The 23,405-nt window shown below is 44.0% G+C and overlaps 1 protein-coding gene across 2 annotated transcripts in view; it reads right to left on the minus strand.

Moving 5' to 3' along the window:
• Window positions 1-4,994: 4,994 nt before the first annotated feature.
• The window catches only part of PDILT (protein disulfide isomerase like, testis expressed), a 45,706-nt gene continuing 27,295 nt past the window's right edge, over window positions 4,995-23,405 (minus strand). The window contains exons 4-12 of one of the 2 annotated variants that reach the window (XM_024241415.2): window positions 21,904-22,037; window positions 20,646-20,783; window positions 18,835-18,945; window positions 18,625-18,750; window positions 15,270-15,467; window positions 11,226-11,346; window positions 8,220-8,398; window positions 6,385-6,474; window positions 4,995-5,384 (exon numbers count right to left, since the gene is read on the minus strand). In XM_024241415.2, coding sequence (XP_024097183.2) covers window positions 5,139-5,384; window positions 6,385-6,474; window positions 8,220-8,398; window positions 11,226-11,346; window positions 15,270-15,467; window positions 18,625-18,750; window positions 18,835-18,945; window positions 20,646-20,783; window positions 21,904-22,037 — 1,343 coding nt within the window. In that variant the 3' untranslated portion in view covers window positions 4,995-5,138. The remainder of the gene's footprint in view (window positions 5,385-6,384; window positions 6,475-8,219; window positions 8,399-11,225; window positions 11,347-15,269; window positions 15,468-18,624; window positions 18,751-18,834; window positions 18,946-20,645; window positions 20,784-21,903; window positions 22,038-23,405) is intronic. The other variant, XM_054533550.1, reaches the window with a different exon arrangement.

The raw sequence follows: 23,405 nt of genomic DNA on the forward strand, positions 1-23,405 counted from the left end.
AAGGAGTGGAAATTCTGGGTCAAAGAGGTAGCACAGCTGTAGGGATATTGACTCTTCTTCCCAAACAGCACCCCAGAGAGATTATTAAAAATTGGTTTAGAATCCCACCAATGCTTCTCACCAGTTCTGAGCATTGGTAACTTGCTTTCATCTTTGCCAAAAGGATAAGTGGAAACGATCTCATTGTTGTACATTTTTGCAATTCTTTGATGAAAAGGGAAGTTATCTCTTCATTTATTTACTGTTCTTTTTTTTTTTTTTCTGAACTAGTCGTTTTTATCCTATACCTTTTTCATGAGGCCTTGTCTAAACCTTAGTATGGGTGTCTTCAAAGGATTAAAGACGGTGACCCCAGGTGGCTTCTGGAGTTGTCTTGACAAAGACTTGGGCAGGAAAATGGGGAGTTTGGGTTGGAATCTATTCGTAAGTGTAATCACCATGCTTTCTAGTTTCTGTATTTGGTGCTCATACATTTTGGGGCCTTACTGATCATGGAGGGACTGCCCTTCCCAGGGCTCAATAATTACTAGAGATCAAAAACGACTTATCTGTGAATGTGTCTTTCCGACTGCAAATCAATCAATCCAGACCACATACCCCCAACCGTTGGTCTCCTTTATGGGGCTTTTACACTTAGGGTCACTACTTGCTGCTTTAAATCACCCCAAGGGACCAGGTACCAGACAACTAGAGACAACTCCTATGGCCCAGAGGTCTCTGAAATTATTCAAACTAAGCCAATCCTAAATCTGCTTACCCTGCCTCTCCCAGTCCTTCCTGCAGAAACTACAATAAAGGCTCTTTCCTGCCTTTTCCCTTGCTCTCTTTACTTCCTGACCGACCCTGGTACTTCCCAGCGGCTCTTCCTCTCCCTTCAGCCCCTCTACCCAGTGTGGTGTGTCCCCTTCTCTTGGGATCTGTGAGTATAACAAGTTGTCAATGGCCATAGTTTCCTGCTCTGTTGCTCATCAAGTTCACCAAAGACACCTACATTACCAAATTCAATCAATATTTTTCTCTTTATCTTACCTCTAGGACAGTGCACAATAAATATTTGTTTTTGAACAAACCTTAATCTCTCAGCACTTCCCTCTTGAAACACTCTTCTTTCTTTCTTTCTTCTTCTTCTTTTTTTTTTTTAATGGAGTCTTGCTCTGTCGCCCAGGTTGGAGTGCAGTGGCTCAGTCTTGGCTCACTGCAACCTCCATCTCCCAAGTTCAAGTGATTCTCCTGCCTCAGCCTCCCGAGTAGCTGGGATTACAGGTGCACACCACCATGCCCGGCTAATTTGTGTATTTTTAGTAGAGACAGGGTTTCACCACATTGGCCAGGCTGGTCTCGAACTCCCGACCTCAGGTAATCTGCCTGCCTTGGCCTCCCAAAGTGCTGGGATTACAGGCATAAGCCACCACACCCAGCCTGAAACACTTTTCTTTCTTAACTTTCAAACATGGGTAGGAGACTTGATCTTAATAATGCTGAGAACAATCACCTACTGAGCACTTCTCTTGGGTCAGACACTGTGCTCGGTGCTTTTGCCTCCATTGTCTCAAACAATGAAACACAGCAACCCACGTCACAGGGAAGAAGACAAGTTCAGAGAGGTGGAGTAACTCCCCCAAGATTACACAGCTAGCTAGTGCTAAATTCAGACCAAAACTCAAATCTCATTCAGATTTACCTGCATTCCTTAGGTTACAGAACATTCCATGCTCAGCCATGACAGGGTCTTAGAGGGATAAGTGGTTTTAGGTAGTTTTGGAAAGAGTGAAACTAAGGGGTGGAGAGTTCTGAAAAACTGATCAAACAGAACACAAAGAATTAGAATGAGAGGTTGGTGTGTGTCAGAAAGGGGCAAAAAATGAGCCAAGGAGAAGATCCCCCAGCAGAGGGGTATCACAAGTCCCACCTACCTCTCTCTGAGCACACACTTCCTGAGGCTCCAGTTATGCCTGGAGGACCTGCGGGTGGCACACCCATTCTCTGGCTCGTGGCCTGTCAGGGGCTGTATGCCACATGATCTGTAACCCTCCTTCAACTGGCAGCCATGTGGCCTCAAGGCCGAGGCAGGTGAGCCTCACACCGTGTCCTGAATACTAACACCTGCTCCTGTTGGGGAATTCAGCTCAGGTGAGTTCCAGAGCCGCAGGCTGTTCCCTGCTTCCTCTGGTTGTGGACAGGCCAGGTTCAGGGTAAGGGGTATGGGAGCTGGCTCTGGAGGTATGAGAAAGCACAAACAGCCTTTGCCTTACATGACAGGTGATGAGTGGAGAGACCCGGGTGGTTTCTAGAGACCTCAATTTCTAAAAGAATGCTGCCCTTCTTTTCTCAAGAGTCGGCCTGGCTAAAATGAATGACACAAATCTGTGAATTAAATCTGTGGTAGGCTGAATAATGACCCCCAAATACGTCCACCTCTGAATCCCCAAACCTGTGTGTGTTGCCTTATATGGCAAAAGGGACTGTGCAGGTGTGATTATGGATCCTGAGATGGAGAGGTTGTCTGGGCAGGCTGGATGCAATCACAGTGGTGCTTATAAAAGTGATGCAGGAGGAGTCAGAGGAAGTAGGTGTGAGGATGAAACAAAAAGTCAGAGTGATTCTAGGACAGAATCATAAACCAAGGAATGCAGGGGCCTCCCAGAAGCTAGAAAAGGCATAGCAGGGAATTCATCCAAAAGGGACCAACTCTGAATTTCTAACTCCAAGAAGCTAGAAAAGGCATAGCAGGGAATTCATCCAAAAGGGACTAAATCTGAATTTCTAACTCCTAGAAGCTAGAAAAGGCATAGCAGGGAATTCATCCAAAAGGGACTAACTCGTGAATTTAGTCCAGTGGAATTGATTTCTAATTTCCAGCCTCCAGAACTCTAAGAGAGTAAGTTTGTGTTGTTTTAAGCCAGTAAGTGTTAATTTGTCAGAGCAACAATAGGGAATGAATACAGCTTCCAGTTTGGATCTGGGGACAACACTGTCAGCACCTCTGCCTTTTGGGATGACTATGAAATTATGTATTTCTCACCTAAAATGGAATATTTGATTGATCCATGAGCATTTATTGAGCATCTACTATGTGCCAAGCAGAGTTCTAGGCAAAGGGAATATGGCAAGAAAAAAAAACAACAGATATATCTGCTTTCATGGAGCTTACATATTAGTTGGAGAATCAGGCAATATATTGCACAACAAAATAAGATGCTTTCAATTATTGGTCTTCAGGAATGCCTTTTGGAGGTGGTGACATGTGAGCTGAGATTTGAACCAACATGTCTGTGTGAGGACCCGGGGGAAATGTATTTTGAAGGGAGTGCATTTAGGCAGAGAGAACATGAAGAGAGAGTGAATTTGGCTTGTTCATAGACAGGAAGTGTGGCTGGGGCCTAGAATGTGAAGGGGAGAGGGAGAGGAGATCTGTGGGGCCAGACCTTTCAAGGTGTTGAAGGCATGGTAGGCAAACTAGATTTTATTCTAAAAGCAATAAAGATGCCATTACAGCAGCAGTCCCCAATCTTTTTGGCATCAGGGACCGGTTTCCTGGAAGACAATTTTTCCAAGGATGGGGGTGGGAAGGTGGAGGGGGTAGGAGGGTGTGGTGGGAAGTCAGGAGGGAAATGGTATGAAACTAGGAAATAAGAAATGGAATGAACCTGTTCAACGGCACAGATCTAATGCCAGATCATCAGGCAACAGATTCTCATAAGGAGCGGGCAACCTAGATCCCTCATATCCCAGTTCACAGTAGGGTTTGGGCTCCTGTGAGAATCTAGTACCCAGGCAGAGCTCAGGCGGTAATGCTCACTCACCCGCCACTCACCTCCTGCTGTGCCGCCGGGTTCCTGACAGGACATCTACCCATACGGGTCAGCAATCAGTTCTGCATTATAGAATTAGACAAGGTGATGTTGTAAGCGCTTAAGGCTATGGGTTTTTAAAAGATAGCCTCAGTGGTTGTATGGAATATGGAGGGGTTTGGGGTGGGGGCTGGGAGGGAGGCACAGAGGGGCAGCAAAAAGACCAGTTAGGAGACTTCAGCTGAGAAATGGCGGGTGACAGTCAGTGGAGATGAAGGGAAGTGGGTAGAATCACATGGATGGATAAGCTACTTTTATGATAGTAAAAGAAGGCAGTTGAACCCAGCATTTTTGGAGGTCAAGGCAGGTGCATTGCCTGAGCTCAGGAGTTCAAGACCAGCCTGTGCAACATGGCAAAACCCCATCTCTTCAAAAATATACAGAAATTAGCTGAGCATCATGGCATGTGCCCGCAGTCCCAGCTACTTGTGGGGCTGAGACGGGAGGATCATTTGAGCCCAGGGGGTTGAGGCTGAAGTGAGCCGTGTTCACGCCACTGCACTGAGTGGATTGATTCCAATAAAAGCATATATCATTGTGGTAGGGTGGGTGGGTGGCTGGATAGGGTAGCCTGGGTGACAGAGCAAGTCCCTGTCTCCAAAAAAAAGAAAAAAAAGGAAGAAAGAAAGAAAGAAAAAGTCAGTTGTTGATGATTCTGGAGTGATTGCTTGAGTGAATGGGCCACTTACTGAGATGTGGAAGTCTGAGGACAGGTTTGGGATTTGATCGTTTTCTTACTGTGCCCAAATGCAGCGTAAGCCAATCAGTCCACCTTATTTGAAAGACTGAACCAAACTCTGGGGACACCTAACCTGGTAGGAGATGGTAGCATAGTGGTTCAGTGCACAGTCTTTGGAGTGTGATTGCTTGGGACTGGTTGCATCTCAACAGCTTTCTACCTGTGTGATCCTGACTGGTTGCTTAACCTCTCTGTGCCTCAGTTTTTCCCATCTATAAAATGGGGATAAGGAACACTAGCTCAGTGATGGTGTGAGAACTAGATGAATGCCGAGCATGTTGCACACACTCATTGAATGTTGCTACTGTGGCTTCCCTTGCAGTCCTGTCTGAATTCTAGGTCAAACAGTTCTTCTAAGACAGCACCAACCAGGAAAAAGAGGTCATGAGTAAAACAGAGCCAAGGACACTCAGAGGCTTTATTATCCACCCCTACCCCTGCCCCACCTACCCTACCACAATGATATATGCTTTTATTGGAATCAATCCATTCAGAAAATGATGCCAGGATCTGGAAAATGAGCATCTCTTTTCCTGGTATTGGAGAAGCTAAAGTTCTTCCTTGACTTTTGGTTTCTTCTTTTGCGCTGGAGGTCCCTTTGGCTTAGCCACCACCACCACCTCCTCAGATGTTTTTTTCTTCCCAGCGGGCTCTTCCAGCTTGGATACATATTTGGTCATGTTCTCCAGCTCAGGCGACTGCTGTTCAGGTAACTCTTTCTTCATCATAGGCACCTCCTTTTCCTCAGCTAGCACATCCTCTTCTGTCACTTCATTTTTCTCAACAGACAATAGCTATGAAAGAAAAGGTGGAAGGAAGAAGGGAGGGAGGAAAGAAAGGGAGAAAGAAATAAAGAGGCAACAAATATGTGACCATTGTGGTTGTAATAGTCAAGTCTACTTTTTCTGAAAGTGCCCAGACAGAATCAGTCTTCGGACTGCAGGGTTTTCATAGATGCTAAAGATCCGTTTGGTTTCAGTGGTAAAGTGCCCAACTGTGGTTTCACCCTTCAGGTAAGAGGACCTTTGGGGGAACCACAGGTTCTAAGTCTATAGATGTGGCTCCTGCACCACTAGCTCCAGGACTGGACAGGTGACCAGTCTTAGCTAATGAGATCTCTGTCCAGGACATTTTCTGGGACATCTAAGAAGTAGATGCTTGCTTTCTAAACTGGGAGGATGTTAGTTTGGAGCTGTGGTGTAATCTTTGAACTTTTATGGGGAAATGACTACTTGAGAATGAAACCAACATAGAGGAAAACAGAGATGGGAAGACAGAAAGCAAATCTGGGTTCCGGATCCACCCACACCTGATGTTCTCTACCAGTTATATGGGATAAATTCCCATTGTTGCTTAAAGCAGAGTAGTGTCTGAAATTTCCAGTGGAAGTCTTAATTAATACAGATGGCACCGTCCAGCAGAGGGCCTCACTGAGGCATGGCTAGGGGAGAAAGGGGACTGTGGTCCCATGCATCAGGAGAGTAATGCCAGAGGGCAGAATCCCACCAAGACATCTGATCAGTCCCAGGGGAGTGGCCCAAGGCAAGGAGTTATGTGTTACCTCAGAGCCTTAGTCTTTCTAGATGTTTCTAAAGTTTGCCATTTCTGCTTCCCATAGTAAGTGGCTTTGAAATAAAGGTGACTAGTAGAGTGACCCAAACTGGATGGTTCTCCATCCATCCTCAACCATCTCCCAAGATTACGGAACTCCAGGCATACTCTTTTGTCATCCATTGAGTTTCTAGGGATTCTGTGTGGGACAGAATAATCCAGAGTGTTTCTGTTGCCCCTTACCTCATCCTCATCCTCAATCTTAGTTTTGATGTGGCTTTCCAGGAAGTCAGAGAAGCCCTTCAGGGTATGTTCTCCTTTATACAGGACAGCCTAGGACGAAAATGGAACAGGGTCAGGATGGGATCTTCCCGCAGAGATGCTCGAGGATTGCTATCTAGGTAAACCCAGGGTCAAATTCCTAACAACCCCGGGTATGCTATGCAGGTTCCCTAACCTCTCTTAGCCTCCAGTGCCATGGCTCCAAGGGAAGGATAATAAAAATGCCTCTGACATAGAGTTGTTATGTAGTGGATCAAAGCATGGACTGTAAAACCACACAGCAAAGCCTTAAACTTTGGCTGCATTACTGCAGTGTGGTCTGCTTATTTAATTTCTCTGACTCACTTTTCCTATCTCTAATATGGAGACAAAATAGTACCTACCTCGTAGGGTTGTTATAAGGATTAAATGAGGTAAGGTATGTGAAGTATTGAAAACAGCGCCTGGTTCATGATGAGCACTATAGGTGTTTGTTATTATTATTATTATTATTATACTATCATAGCGACAATAATAAGAGGAAGAATAGTTCTTTTCAGAAACATCTGGCACATGGTCAGTGCTCCGTTATCACAAGTTCCCTTTCCTCTTTTTTTTTTTTTGATAAGGAATCTTGATCTGTCACCATCCTAGAGTGGTGGCGTGATCTCAGCTCACTGCAACCTCTGCCTCCTGGGTTCAAGTGATTCCCCTGCCTCAGCCTCCTGAGTAGCTGGGACTACAGGCATGCGCCACCACGCCCAGCTAATTTTATATTTTCAGTAGAGACGGGGTTTCACCGTGTTGGCTAGGATGGTCTGGATCTCTTGACCTGTGATCCAACTGCCTCAGCCTCCAACGTAATGAGATTACAGGCGTTGAGACGCCACGCCCGACCCCCTTTCCTCTTTAGGAAAGTTCAGAAGCTGCTTAATGGCCACGGGTCACCTAAGCTTCTTTTCAGATATTTTGAGATTATGACCTTAGCCTCATCCTCTCAGCCCAGCCTCAGTTACACAACTCCCCGACATGCATCCTCTGCAGTGCAGACTGAGCAAAGAGTGGGTCACAATGGAATCTTGCCACAGTGCTGGGGTCACCCTTCCGCCCACCTCTTTGTTCAGACCACAATTCCTGCCTGTAGTACACAGTCCCTCCTCTAACCTGATTTAAGTCCCCACCATTCTCCAGAGTCCTGGGTCTGCATGGAGACTTGCAGCCATATCTGCCCTCCAGAATCTCTTCCTCCCCCTTGGTGTCAATTGCATTCATCCATACTCTTCTAAGGAGCAGGAACCTGGGCTCACATTTCTTTGACTGATGCTCTTTCCCATGCATGGACGTGGCATGGAGTGTGGGTTGTATCAACACTGGTTACGGGTGATGACTGTAATTCCAAGGTGGAAATGACATTGTTTGTCTCTAGCATGTATTTTTGCCTTCACCTGGTAATACCCCACATCCAATATTCTCATGGAGATTCCTCCCACCTTATTTCATATAGTTAGGGTAGAGCTCAGCCCCAATACTAGCAGGAACCATATAAACAAGGCCTGCCCATCAAAATACCCACATCCACTTGGCCACAGTGATTGGGTCAGGGATATGCAAGCTACACCCAATGATAGTGAGTCTCAGGACTTTGGTGCAAACTACTGTAAAATATTCTTTGAACTTGAATGTGAGAGGATGGATAGTGGCTGCAGCTGAGAATAAAACTGGTTTGGTAGAAAGCGCAGCTGGAGGTAGGGAGAAACTGAGTCCCTGATAATAACATAACATTGTTTTCAGCCATGTGCATCCCAAGAGCCCCTCACTTGTTGAGAGTTGCTGGGGAACAGCCTGAAGAATGGGTACCGGTCCAGGTACATCAGCTGAATGTCATTTGCAGTGACGTCGATCTTGGCAATGATAATTGTGGAGTGGTTTTGATACTTTCTGCCCAATTCCTCCAACAGTGGGAACAGCATCTTGCACTTTTTAGCCCAGGGTGCATCTGGAAGAGAAGGACCATGGCTCAGGCTCACATTGATGAAGATCCAGAAAGCTGGCACCACCCTACACATGGCATCACTGTGTTCCACTTGTGGTCCTGCTGTTTTGCCAATTGCACTCCCTCTTTCTTTTAATCACATATTAGGTTATTTTTACATTTCAGCCATAGTACCCAATTGTTATTCAATAAATTAGAAAAAAATAGCTTTGGCTGGGTGCAGTGGCTCACACCTGTAATCCCAGCACTTTGGGAGGCTGACGCGGGTGGATCACAAGGTCAGGAGTTCGAGATCAGCCTGACCAACATGGTGAAACCCCATCTCTACTAAAAATGCAAAAATTAGCCGAGCATGGTGGCGTGCGCCTGTAATCCCAGCTACTCGGTAGGCTGAGGCAGGAGAATCGCTTGAACCCAGGAGGTGGAGGTTGCAATGAGCCGAGATTGCGCCACTGCACTGGAGCCTGGGTGACAGAGAGAGACTCCATCTCAAAAAGATTAAAAAAAAGAAAAGAAAGAAAGAAAAAGAAAAAGGAAACAAAAAGAAAAAATAGTTAGCCCTCTTCCACCTAAATACTAACACTTTTAGTGTGTTCATGTTTTCTTCTATTTTTTTGTTTTGCTTTTTAGAGGCAAGGTCTTGCTATGTTGCCCAGGTTAGGCTCAAACTCAAACTCCTGGGCTCAAGATATCCTTCCATCTCAGCTTCCTGAGTTGCTGGGACTACAGGCTTGTGCCACTGTGCCCAGCTTGCTTTTTTTCTTTTTTTCAAATTCCTTTCTTTTAACATAGTATTCCACTCTAGAAGAAGAAGAAAGCCAAGAACAATATTTATGCTAGATGACTTTAATGTTCTGCCAAAAAGTGTGTGTGTGTTTCTGTGTATATGTGTGTGTGTGTGTGTGTGCATATGTGTTATAGCACAGGGGTTTTTCACAATAGAGGTTTGGGAACTTGTCCAAAGCTATGCAGTAATTGCACTTTTCAAACCAGAGTAATTAAGCAGAAGAAGTGGGGTTTAAAGACAGGCTGCTTTGACCTGTGACCACTGTACCACAGGTAGGGATTAATATAACATAACATATATATATTATGTTACGTTATGCCATGTCATTTATATGTAATTACATGTCATGTCATTATACATATATAATTCAGTGGAGAAGAACATCCCCAAGAAGTGTGACAGGTATAATTACTCTTGGACAGGGGACACTGAACTTTCTTGTGGACAGTTCTTTGGTCTTTGAGTGTGGTCCAGGCTCCTGGGCCTCTGGAAACCAGAGACCAGCTCCAACCCAAGGGAAAGCAAATCTTACCTGCTTTCTTTCTACTAGAGCTCAAAGCTCAGTTTCTGGCTCTGTAAGAGAAATGGCCTCAAAAGCCCCCAGACACAACACCTTTGGATGATCATACCCCATTTATAAGCCAAGTGTCTCCATGGCCATCCCCCCTGCCTGCAGCATCTCTGGCAGCCCCCACTGAGCACTCAGCGGGTCCTGAGTCAGAACAGGAGGGGGCATAATGGCTACAGCCCCAGGGGGCCAATCCCGTGGCCCTTCTTCCAAGAAAATGAAGCTGCTTTTGCCTTTTATCAAAATGAAATAGACAGTCTTATAATTCTGGGTGTGATGTAACAACAGAACAGCTGCACCTAGCCTCTCATTGAAAGGCAGCGGATCTTGGTGATTCAGCCACAGACCTTAAGCACCTCACTCTGTGAATAAGAGTCCCTTTCAGACTGATTGTAAAAGGCCTGCATGATGCAGTGTAGCCCTTGTCTTACCCTCCAGAAAGTAATAGCACCAGAGCTTGTGTTAAACTTCTTGTCTTGCTACTTGCTGTGTGACCTAGGGTAAGATCATTAACCTCTCTGAGGTGGGGTTCCCTGATCTGTGACATGGGGGAAACCACCATACCTTCCTCATAAACTTGTTACACAGCTCATTAGAGCAGGTGTGTCAACAGCAAACTCATGCTTGACTCACTCATTGTAAGGGCTTATTAAATGTTAAAATAAAAGAAATCTCTGAAGGAACTTCAGTATCACCTTTCTCTGTGTCTCAGGGTGGGAGAGAACATCTCTGGCTTTGTCTCCCACGTGCAAATCAGAAACAATGGGAAAAGGGCAATAGTCCTTAGGTGAGCCCTGGAAGTAACTATAATAATAGGAATAACAACTACAGTAGCAATTGTCACTTTTCAAGTGCTTACAATATGCCAGATGCTGTGCTAAGTGCTGTACATGGAGGATTGGGGTCCCCACTTCCTGTGGGCCATTTGATAAGTCATCTAAAGCCAGAAGCAAAGAAATCCTGTACAGCAGTTAGGAGTGTAGGTGCTGAAGTCAGATGCCTAAGTTCAAATCCCAGTTCCAGCACTTACTTGCTGCAAGATAATGGAAAAATGTCTTCACCTCCCTGAGACCCTATTTAGTCATCTGCAAAGTCAGAGCAATAAAAGTAGCTACTTTCAAAAGGATGTCGTAAGGATTAAATGAGATAATGTATGCAATGGCTTAGAATAAAGCCCAATATACTACAGCATCCAAGCAAATATTGTCAGCCATGAGCATTATTGTTTTTACAAACAGCCATAGGCCTGGGTTATGTGGAAGGCATTGCATACATTCCAATAATTACATTTCTGGGGGACAGAGTTGCATTGTTCCTGATAGCATCTTGAGTCGATCTCTTTGGGTATCTGAAGACCATCCTTGGCATGGTGCATTGATGGGTTTTAGAGATTTCAGTGCCCAACAATTCAGGAGAAACACTTGAAACATAATTTTGGAACCTGCTGCCTCCGAACCCCTCTTGGAGGTACTTACAGAACATCACAAACACGTCCTTTTCTTTGTCAAAGACAACTATGTTGAAGTTCTTCCCCACGAGCTGCTTAACCAGTCCCTGGTCCCAGTATTTTGGAATCTCTTCACTGGATTGATGTTTCTAGGAAGCACATTTGAGAGAATCTTCAGAAAGAGATTCGAAGTTGTGGGGCTCCCCACCCTGATTGGAAGCCACTAAAGGTTTTCTCATATTTTTTTCACAAGAGCCATAGGAAAGGGTTTGAAATACTGAGATGGATCATGAGCTTGATGTCAACCCTGGATGATTCAGGGCAATTTGGGGTCAGGGGACTGAGGAGCAGACAAAGCTTCAAATTGGGATGGATTCTCAGATTTTATAAAAAGAAGATTTAAGCCAGGCGTGGTGGCTGACACCTGTAATCGCAGCACTTTGGGAGGCCGAGGCGGGTGGATCATGAAGCCAGGAGTTCGAGACCAGCCTGGCTAACATGGTGAAACCTCGTCTCTACTAAAAAAAGAAAAAATACAAATATTAGCTGGGTATGGTGGCATGCACCTGTAATCCCAGCTACTCAGGAGGCTGAGGCAAGAGAATTGCTTGAACCCAGGAGGCGGAGGTTGCAGTGAGCAGAGATTGTGCTACTGCATGCCAGGCTGGTTGACAGAGTAAGATTTTGTCTCCAAAAAAAAAAAAAAAAAAATTAGTTGTCCTCAATTACTCTAAGAATCAAGATCAAGACCATTTACATGACCTGTAAAACCTTGATCACACTTTGATTGGTTCCTACAATAAAGGAAGTCTTCTCTTTTCTTTCCTTAGCCATGTTGGTCTTCAGCTTATCCAAATGGCCAACCTTCCTCCCAGCTCAGGCCTTTGTTAATGCTGCTCCCTCTGGCTGACAGGCCTCCCCACTCCTGATTCCTACCCTCCCTTCTGCATCTGGGTAACTCAAAATGTATGCCTCAGAATGACCCAAGGGAGGACTTCCTTAACCCTCCCCTGTTTAGATGAAGACTTGCTGCCATAAATTCTCATAATGCTCAGCACTTTTTCTTGAGTCACTTATTCACATTTACTATTTATACTTATTTTTCTAATTATTTGATTAATGTGTCTCTACCATAATAGATGGAATGTCATAAGAGATTTTTCTTTCCTCGCCATTGAGTATCCACGGCCTGGTGCATAGTAGATCCTCATAAATGTTTTGCAAATGAACGAACAAAAAATGAGCTCAGCTTTTGCTTCTCTTTGAAGTAAGTGTTGGAAATCTCAAAACATATTTTTTATCTACAACCATTGCCTCCTGAATGTCTCCTGAATCCACATCCTTTCCTCCATCTGCGCGGTTACTGACCAAATCCAGGTAGCCTCCATCTCTCATCTTGATTGCCAGAAGAGCCTCCAGATGTTCTCCCCTCCGTCTCCTCCCAATCCTCCCACACCTTTATTCTCTATAAGCAGGGCTCTATTTTTACCATGCAAATCTGGCTTCTATCATTGCTCTTAGGAAATCAAATTCCCTTTCTTTCTTTCTTTCTTTCTTTCTTTCTTTCTTTCTTTCTTTCTTTCTTTCTTTCTTTCTTTCTTTCTTCTTTCTTTCTTTCTTTCTTTTCTCTCTCTCTCTCTCTCTCTCTTTCTTTCTTTCTTTCTTTTTTTGAGACAGAGTCTCGCTCTGTCACCCAGGCTGGAATGCAGTGGCGGGATCTGGGCTCACTGCAACCTCCACCTCCTGGGTTGAAGCGATTCTCCTGCCTCAGCCTCCTGAGTAGCTGGGACTACAGGTACGTGCCACCATGCCAGGCTAATGTTTTGTATTTTTTGTAGAGACAAGGTTTCACCATGTTGGCCCTTGCTGTGCAGCCTCTGTCTGGCTCACAGCCTCTCTTCCACAGTGTCCTCCCTCACCGCACCCCCTCCAGCCTCTGGAAAGCACTTAAAGATTCTTTCAATGGGAGCACATATGGGGCAGCCATGGGGCGTGGGAGATAGATAGAAAATGGTGACAAATGTGGGGAATTGGGAATGGCTCAGATCAGGTGGATCTCACAGATATTGTAGAGGATGCCCATCTCTGCTCTAACAGCATAAGAAGACATGTTGGCCTTTGAGAGGGAGACAGACACCACCTCAGGTCTAACTGCAAGGAAGAGACAGAAGATGGGTAGTATTCCAGGTAGGATTTTAGATGTGGTGATGGAAAGTGGAAAGTGAGGAGGCCCCCAATGTGAAGACATCTATTTTCTTAGGGATCTAGGGGTAGATTACTCGGCTGAGAGTGAGTGGGAATGGGATATGAGGAGAGACAGACTCTGAGATATAAAAATGAACACACTAACTGAAATTTCCATATGGATGCCTGGACATTTTTCAGAGTCCATGGGAGGCTGGTTTGCAATGCCATGAAGCCAGTCACCCTCGTGGTGATGTTGGTCTGGAAGTAGGGAAGTTAAGGGGGTTCAACCAGAGTTGGAACTTGCCTGGTGAGTACTATGGGGTGTAGAGGAGGTGGAAGGTGGAGGGGATAAAGGAGTTAAGGGAATCATCATCAGAGCAATAAATGATGGAATGCAAGTTCACAGAGGGGGCACTAAAGAGAAATGGGATCGGGAGGTTGGGGGCAATGAGAAGGATGAGGAATTGTAGCCACGTGTGTCCTGGAGGGAAAAATCAGGCATTGGGAGGTACTGCAATCTCCGGGTTGTGGGCATGGAGCAAGGAGCTGACATGGCATGGACACATCAGCTACTGGAGAAGAGAGACCAGGGTTGTGGACATTGACATCTCTGGAAATGATGGTAGAGTTGGGGCTTAGGGAAAGGCTGCCATCAGGAGCCTAAGTCCTCAGAGAGTGAAGGGAGATAGTCAGAGGGCAGCAATAAGGGGGTGGGAGCACAGGGTCAAAAAGCATGGGATCCAAGGCATCTGGGGTTTCTGAAGATGAAAGAAGGAAAATGGGTTGGAAGTGGAAAGAAGGACAGCAGCCTCACCGCTTGGCCTATGAAAATGCTGTGCACACGAGACAGCTTCCACAGAGAAGGCTACAGGGGCAGCTGTGTCTCTGGGAGAATGGACAAAAGGCAGTAGAAGACTCAGGTAAGGGGACCATCATTTGGGTCTGTCTGGAGTCTCGATTTACTTCTATTGTTCCAGATTTTTTTAGGGCAGTGGTGGTGGACAGGGTCTTCCTCTGTGGCCCAGGCTGGAGTGCAGTGGTGTGATCGTAGCTCACTGTAGCCTTGATCTCTAGGCTCAAGCAATGCTCCTGCCTCAGCCTCCTAAGTAGCTGAGACTACAGATGCACACCATTACACCTGGCTAATTTTTAAATTTTTTGTCAAGATGGGATCTTGCTATGTTGGCCAGGCTGGTCTCAAACTCCTGGGCTCAAGTGATCCTCTCGCCTCAGCCTTGCAAAGTGGTGGGATTACAGGCATGAACCACTGCACCTGGCCCATTCCAGAATCCTTTACTCCCATAATGTCCCAATTTGGAAAATAAATAATATGGTTACCTTACTCAGCAGAGTAGCTGTGGAGACATAGACAAGTGGGTGACTACATGTTCCATGTGTTTCTGCAGCCTCTCCTCCCAGTCAGCGAAATAGACTAGGCCCCTTCTAACCGCATCCAACCAAAAGGTCCCTAAAGCTTTTAAGGCTACATCCTGATTGCCCTGTGGCTCCATCCCCCCTCTCCTCCTCAAAGCAAGCATCTACTCTTGGACCAAGTAGATCTTTCACATTGGAGGTGATAGGAGAAGAGCCTCCTTTCAGAGTGCAAGTTAACCCTACTAAGTGCCTGCATTTCTATTGTGAATTCCTGCAAAGGAAATGCCTCCACTTTACAACTAAGAATAAGTGGAGGAATTAAAGGCTTGGGATAGGTCAGAAGTTGGATAGATTTGAGGTGGGGAGATGGGGGATTTCCCCACATTGAGCCACAAAGTTGATCTTTATTCTGCCTCCACATACAGGTGAGGAGAATTATCAAAGCCAGCAGAATTATGAGAAGGAGATGATTTTGAGGTTCTGGATAAACCTTGTCCAAGAAAAAACCTACCGTGGCATTTTTACTCAGGAAGCTGCGGCCAAATTTCTTGAGGTTTTCGTAGGTTATGTCATCAGAAGGCATTTTGTACCTGGTGTCAGAGCTCAAGTTTAGGATTTGGACAGATGGGATATCGACCTCTGTGACCCGGAAGTACTCGAAGACATGTCCATTTCTGGGTTCGTCTGCATCCACAAGGATGAAAAGGATCTGCCAAAGAAAACAAAACCCTTGTCTCTGGATCCTTTGCCAATGGAGAAAAACTGCTGAAAGGCTGTGGACTAAGGGGATGCACATGGTGGGGTCTACGGAGCACCTCTGCAAAACGTAACAAAGGCAGGTGCAGCTCTGCACCGAAATGTATGGCAGGCAGTAGCCACCAGCCTGGCTTCAGCCTCCTTGTGCTGTGCTCCATCCACACAGTTTCAGGAGGTCAGGAAGCCCTGAGTTTTCATTCTGTTTCAAACAGTTTCATCAGTTTCCTGATCTGTAAAATAATTATCATAATGCCTATCTTAGGGTTGCTGTGAGAATTAAACAGAATTAAACAACCCTATCATAGAGTTGCTGTGAGAATTAAACAGGACAATGTATGGAAAGGCTTAGTTCAGGGACTGGCAGGTAGAAAGTGTTCAATACATGACAATTCTTATTTTTTTTATTTGAATAATTATTATTCAAAATTATTCTATCAAGGAAATTCATGACTTCATTCACTCATTCATTAAACAAACATTCATGGAGTGTCTACTATGTGTGAGCCATTTTACTAAGCACTGAGGACAAAACCCTGCCCAAAGCAGACAAAATCCCTGCCCTCAAGGAGCTTCTGTTCTAGTGGAGAAGACAGATAACAAATGAGTGAATGAACTTACAAAGCCAAACAGCAATGAGTGCCAGTTTGACAATAAAACAGGGCAATGTGATAGAGAGTAACTGCCCAGATGGGTTAAGGTAGGGGCTCAGGATTACATAGGGTGGTCAAGAGGAGAACCTAAGGAGGTCACATTTCAGCTGGGACATAGTTGATAGCAACAAGTCATGGAACAGTATTCTGGGTGGTGGAAACTGCCAGTGCAAAGGCCTGAAGACAAAACAAACACTTAGAGAGCTTAGAGTGTTCTGGGAATAGACAACAAAGGTCAGTGTGGCTTTGTCAGAGGTGTTTAAACCAGAGCAACTTCATCTTGTATAGAGGCTGGGTAAAATGAGGCTGAGACCTACGGGGCTCCTTTCCCAGACGGTTTAGGTATTCTTAGTCACAGAATGAGATAGGAGGTTGGCACAAGATACAGGTCATAAAGACCTTGCTGATAAAACAGGTTGCAGTAAAGAAGCCAGCCCAAACCCACCAAAACCGAGATGGTGACGAGAGTGACCTCTGGACATCCTCACTGCTACACTCCCACCAGCACCATGACAGTTTACAAATGCCATGGCAATGTCAGGAAGTTACCCTATATGGTCTAAAAAAGGGGAAGCATGAATAATCCACTCCTTGTTTAGCATATAATCAAGAAATAACCATAAAAATGGCAACCAGCCGCCCTCGGGGCTGCTCTGTCTATGGAGTAGCCATTCTTTTATTCCTGTACTTTCCTAATAAACTTGCTTTCACTTTATGGACTGGCCCTCAATTCTTTCTTACACGAGATCCAAGAACCCTCTCTTAGGGTCTGGATCGGGATCCCTTTCCAGTAACAGCTTCAGCACCATGAGGGAGAGAGACAAAGGAGACAAGGTCAGAGACTGTCGAAGATGAGGTCAGAGGTCCAGTAAGGAGCTTGGGTTTAGTCTGAATATAATGGTGGGCCACTGAAGGATGGTAAGCTAGAAAGTGACATGATAATAATTTTGAGAAGGTCATTCTGGTTGCAGAGAAGAAGCAAAAGTGGAAGTAGGGAGATGAGTTAGAGGCCACCGCAGCCACCTAGGGTCAGATACTTGCAGTTCATTCATTCATCAGAAGATTAAAGGCCTCACTGTGTGCTCCTCTTCTAGGTGCCAGGGAAATTGAAAAACACAGCAAACATATTAAAACAATCCTTGTGTACTTTCAATAAATATTTGCTACCTTCTGTTGACACTGGAGCACAGAGGTGAACAAGATAAGAGGTGCAATCTGTTGAAACAGTATTAATTCAACTGTTTAGCATTGGCTGTGAAATGGATCACAGTCTATAAACGGCATTTGGGGAATTCACTAGGGTGATTGAAACTAGAACTTCGTCTTCTGATGTAAGCCAAAATAAATACCAGGAAGATTAAAGAGTTAAAAAAAAATGGAAGAAAATAATGGCTAAGCATTGACTACTATAAAATAGGAGAAACAGAGAAAAAGCAATCAGGTTGCAATCAATTTAACCATATCCAAAAACTTAGAGTAAAATTGGAAAAAAAAAAAGACCCCCAAGAAATATATTTAACAAGAGGAATTATTTCTGTGATTCGAACCATCTTTTTTGAAAATAATGTGGTGGAATGTAGCATGACCATTACATGTGTTATACTCTAGTGGCTTTCTTTATTTTAGGTTACAAAGTTCTCAATTTTTTAATTTAATTTCAGACTATTTTTTTTTCAAAAGAGAAGAAAAACCCTGCCATGATTATACTTCCTATAAAGATGAAGAGACAAATTAATCAAATAGCTTCCATAGTTCCGGTACTTCTAACTACCTTAAATACAGGAATAGCTCTTAGGGGAAACATTTGTTTCTAACAGTGATGATGATGATAATAAAAAGCACCATTGATTGTAAAGCTTACTGCTTTACATATATATTTTCTAATTCTTACTACAACTGTCCATTTCATACATGAGGAGACCTCAATATGGGGTTAAGAAACTCACCTAAGACAGTGTAGTTTGCCAGAGAAAGAGAATTTGAACTTGGGTCTGCACAATGTTAAAGCCCAGAATCTTAGGAATTACTTGCCAGACAATCTGTGCTGCTCCCCACCTTCAGGCTTTCATAGTCCTTGACCTCAGAGAGCAGTGGTCTTTCCTGTCCCCACCTCCAGGCCAAATGATACCACTCTTAGTGTATGGAGTCCACTTAGTGGTCCATCAAAAAAGCAGGCAAACCTTCATGTTCTCAGAGTAGGCTTATTACAAAGAAGAGTGAAGAAGTGTAGATTTGCCATGGAAGAGACACTGGGCAGGAAGAATGGAGAAGGCATATTTAAAATTAAATAGTAAATGATATGTGGCATTGACATGCAAATCAGAAAACTGACAGGCCATTGCACATGCCAATCTTTCCTGATTCAATTTATAATAAGCAGGGCAGGCAAATGGGCTCAGGGGCTGCAGGTCTTGGATCCTCATCCAGGAGTCCCAGAGAGCAATGGCGCACTCTACAAACCTTGTTTTGGAATTCCTTCGACGCCAGCTTATAATGCTGAATTATGATACCATACGACTCGGAGCTTTTGGAGACAAAGAGCAGCATGTGATTCATGATGTGCAACTCATAAATCAGATCCTTATTCTGAAATGACCGGGAAAATATGTCATCCCAAGCACACACAGTGGCCCCAGCTCCCCTTCCTCCGGGGACCCTTTACTCACTGACCTCAGTGTTGTATTCGATCACAAAATCTGTAAGGTGCTGTTTTATGACACGATTGAGTTCCTGTTTGTTGGTACTGTCATTAATAAGCTCTTGGCGGTTCACAATTTTTCCCTTGGACAAAAGGAGAAACATATTGGAGGACAGTAGCTTTCATGATATAGCCACTTAATAAATATAAATAGCACAATTTTCTCCTTGGATAAAAGGAAAGCACTGAGGAATGGTATCAGGTGTAGTCTGTAATCTAGGTAGTTAATAACTAGGAGGGGCTGGCCAGATTAGTCGGTGGGTAGAACTGGGTAGGTGACAGCCATGAAAATCTTAGATCTATGGCAGGCCACAAGGAGTGTAATTGACTTAACAGCCCCAGCCGTTGTCATGCTGTGTAATCCATCAAATATTAAAATATCTGTGCCAAGGCTGAGCAATTTCTCACATACTGCTCCAACTAATGATTGACGGCTCATTCATATTAAGACAAACCCAGTCCGAGGAGATTCAGGACTTCTCTGATAGGTGTTAAATCAAGTTTAGCATAAAGCTGCCTCCTTACATGTTTTAAGTTCAGCCTAAACTTTTCTCTATACGTAGTGAACTATAACCTAAATGGAGGTGTAAATAGACCGTCATAGCCTACACTTGTGCCAATCACTGAGTTTTGGCCAATCAAAGGTGGCCAACTGTTCAATCATTGTTAAAATAAAGGAAACACTGAGCTGTAACCAATCGAGCTGTTTCTGAACCTCACTTCTGTTTTCTGTACATCACTTTGCTTTTTCTGTCCATAAAACTTCTTCCACCACTTGGCTGTGCTGGAGTCTGTCTGAGCGTACTCTGGCTTGGGAGGCTGCCTGATTCATGAATTGTTCTTTGCTTAATTAAGCTCTTCAATTTAACTTGTTTAAAGTTTTTCTTTTATCATTATTATTCTTTTTATTTATTGTTTTTCTTTTTGAGACAGGGTGTAGTTCTGTTGCCCAGGCTGGAGTACAGTGGTTTAATCAGCACACTGCAGCCTCAACCTCCCAGATTCAATCCTCCTGCCTCAGCCTGCTGAGTAGCTAGGACTGCAAGCACTTGCCATCACGCCCGAATAACTTTTTTTTTTTTTTTAAAGATGTAGTCTCACTATGCTTCCTAGGCTGGTCTCGAACCCTAGGCATAAGGCTTCTTCCCTCATTTTATACTCTTGATCTAGGACGGTATCAATAAAGATAGAAATGAATGGTTAAAGAGATATTTTGGTTATAAAATCAGTGGGGTTGTGGTGATGGATTGTTTATGAGAGGTGAAGGGGAGGGAAGTGTTAGAATGTTGCCTGGGTTTTCTGGCTTGTTTAACTGGATGGGAGTGGTGGTTGCATCATTCCTTCAGCAAGAGAAAACACTGGGAGAGGACCTGGAGAGGAGATTATGACTTTGGGTTTAGCCATTTTGAGATATCTGGTGTTGCACATAAAGGTCTGCAGATTAGAGAAATCTCACTGGAGATGGATATTTATAAGACGTGTGTATAGCACAGATGGTAATTGCTGATGAAGGGTAGAAGGGGAAGCATGGAGTAGAAGAAAAGAGGGCATAGGATTGAGCCTTGATGAACTGCATTTACTAGTTAAATAAAGAGAAGCAGCTTAAGATGGTAAAAGGCTAGAAAGGTTGGAGCAACACTGGGAGACTGTGACTTCACAGAAGTCAACTAGTCCAATGCCACTGAGCTCACAAGTGGCAGAACCAGAATTTGTACCCAAAGCTCATACGATTCCACTACTTTGAACCAGAGACCCCTCACTAGCAATAGGATCAAAATCCTACCTTTTTGAACACCAGGACACTGTCAAGGGTGACATGGAAACGCCCAATGACATTGCCAATCGTTATGACTCCAAACGTTAGCTCTGGAAAGTCTTTGATCACATCATAGAACAACTCTGCTACTTCTTCCTCTAAATCCTGTTTGGGAAAGGATGTTTGGAAAGGCTTTGGTAGAAATCAAGGTGCCTGGTTTATATAAGGGAAAGACGGCAGTGGTGGCTGATTCGTCTCTTCACTTTTTCAAGTTCTGGGGTTTGGCTGGGTCACCCAAATCCTCTTTCATGAGTATTTCATACTCAAAATTCTTCTCTGGCTATGAATAAAGCCAAAATAGGCAAGTCCTCAGAGATCAACGGAAAGAAATGATAAATGTGACCTTTTCCAATCACTAGAGTAAAGGGTGTTCTAACCCAATGAGACTTTTAACATTTATTCCTTAGTTACTTTCAGAAGAGGCAATTTATTTTACCACATGTAATACAAAATGTGAACTTAATATCATGAATTTCAGCCTTCATTCTTTAGCTTGAAAGAAAATCAAGGCCAAACACCTCTCAAAGTAGTAACAAGGGGTGAGGGAGAGAGGGAGATAATCTCTCTGTGTTAAATATAATGCCCAAGTTCTGCCTTCTACTGGGAGAAGGAGAGAAGTCACCAACTTATAGCAAAAGAATTAAGACACATGAGAAACTCATTCTCCCAAAACAAAAACAATTAGCAAATTATTTATGAATATGAAAAAAATCTACATGTAAGGCTATTATGAGACATTTCATGATTATATCTAAGTTACTTATGTTCTTCCCCAAACATCTCCTCCTACTGCACCTCTAAGGGTTGGCGTATTTTTGAATGAGTGCATGTTTATCCTGTGCTATTGGTTTTAATATATGAGGATGCTTGGAAAGAGGTTAGGGAGAGAAACTGGCCTGGCCCAAGCATGGCTGGTGGCCTTCGGATTCATAGAAAACAATGGCTCTGAAGCCAGAAACTAAGACATCCTTTTATTAAGTGATGTTCTAAATGGACCCCTAAAATGATTAGCCACACTGTTAAAACCTATTAAATACAGATGCCAATCTTCTGTCTTTTCTCTCCATTCCTGTTCATTTGAACCCTTGGAGCTTCCCCTAAAAACCAGCTCATTGGATGGAAAAAATTGGGCAACCAAAACAGAAGAGTCTCCTCACCCCACCCCCTCCCAGACACAGCACTTCTCACCAGTTGAAAGCCTCCTCCCACCTCTTGGTCCCAGTACCTGGAAGAAGCCAACGATGACCAAGGGCCTGGATATCACAAACTCTGCCACCTGCTCGCTGCTGTTGAACAAAAATGCTTTCTGGCTAATTTGTCGTCTCAACCAAACGACTAAGGCAGTAGATTCAACCACTCCTGGAGAAAGACACAGTCAAATAGATACCAGAGAAGTTTCCTCTTGAAGCAAAGCAAGAAGCTGGTCTTTCTCAAGTTTAATGCATAGAAGCTTCTCATCTCAGGCTCCCACCCCTTGAAGGCCAAAGTCAGTTCCTCCATTCCCCTCTTCCCCAAGCTCCAAGCACGAACATTAACAACAGCAGCTAAATGTTACTGAGCACTCACCAAGGCCCAGACACTGTGCTGAACGTTTTGCATGTATTAAATCTTCACAATGATCCTATGAAATAGACACTTTTACTCTCCCCATTTTGCAGATGAAGAAACCAAGGTTCAACTGCCAACAGGCACCCAACTAGAGAAACTGAAGATCAAATTTAGGAGGAAGCATTTCCAGACTTCTTTTCTTATGAACTCTCCAAGGTGACAGGAAGATTGATTTATTTTTTAAAATCTCAGTAAAATATAACTGGAAAGACCACATAGCTCTGTAACCTTGGGAAAATCCTATTATCTTCCTGCATCCCTCATTCCTCAGCTGAGATCCAAATGCCCTTTAAGGCCATCCACTCCTGACTGCCATTTCTCAGCTATAGCATGGTTGGTGTCAAGCATACAAAAGTCTTAGCTTCTAAAATTAAGACACATATATCATATCTGGGAAGACAAATTGGTGAGCCAGAAGGCACAGAAGGCTATACGCAGGTGAACATGTGTTTTTCTAGGATTATCAGTTTCACATGATGGAAAGTAATGTAAAACATTATATATTTGTATCTGCTATAGAATATTAAAACTGAACACTTTAAATGAGTTTATGAGCTAAGCATGGTGGCCCATGCCTATTTCCCAGCACTTTGGGAGACCAATGCAGGAGAATCACTTGAGGCCAGGAGTTTGGGACCAGTCTGGGCAACATAGCGAGACACTCAGCTCTACAAAAAACAAAAGAAAATTAGCCAGGCATGGTGGCATGTGTCTGTAGTCCCGGCTACTTGGGAGGCTGAGGCAGAAGGATTGCTTGAGCCCAGGAGTTCAAGGCTGCAGTGAGCTATAATCAGCCTGGGAGACAGAGTGAGACCTTGTCTCTAAAATAAATAAATTTATGAGATAAAGCAATATTCGTTGTGAGTAGCTTTGAACTACATCCACAGACTGTTATTCATTTACTCACTCATTTATTTCTTCCCTCATTTATTTACTTGGCAAATATGTATCGAGTGCTTACTATCAAGTGCTGTACTCAGCCCTGCAGATATAAGGATGAACAGAAACAAACACATTACCACCATTTCACAGCTCTCATTCTGTTGAGGAAGACAACAATCAAATAAATACATGAACAAGGGCATCATTACACCCAAAGAAAATGTTTGAAATCAAAGT

The sequence above is a fragment of the Pongo abelii genome, chromosome 18 (assembly GCF_028885655.2).
Source record: "Pongo abelii isolate AG06213 chromosome 18, NHGRI_mPonAbe1-v2.0_pri, whole genome shotgun sequence".
Taxonomy (NCBI): domain Eukaryota; kingdom Metazoa; phylum Chordata; class Mammalia; order Primates; family Hominidae; genus Pongo; species Pongo abelii.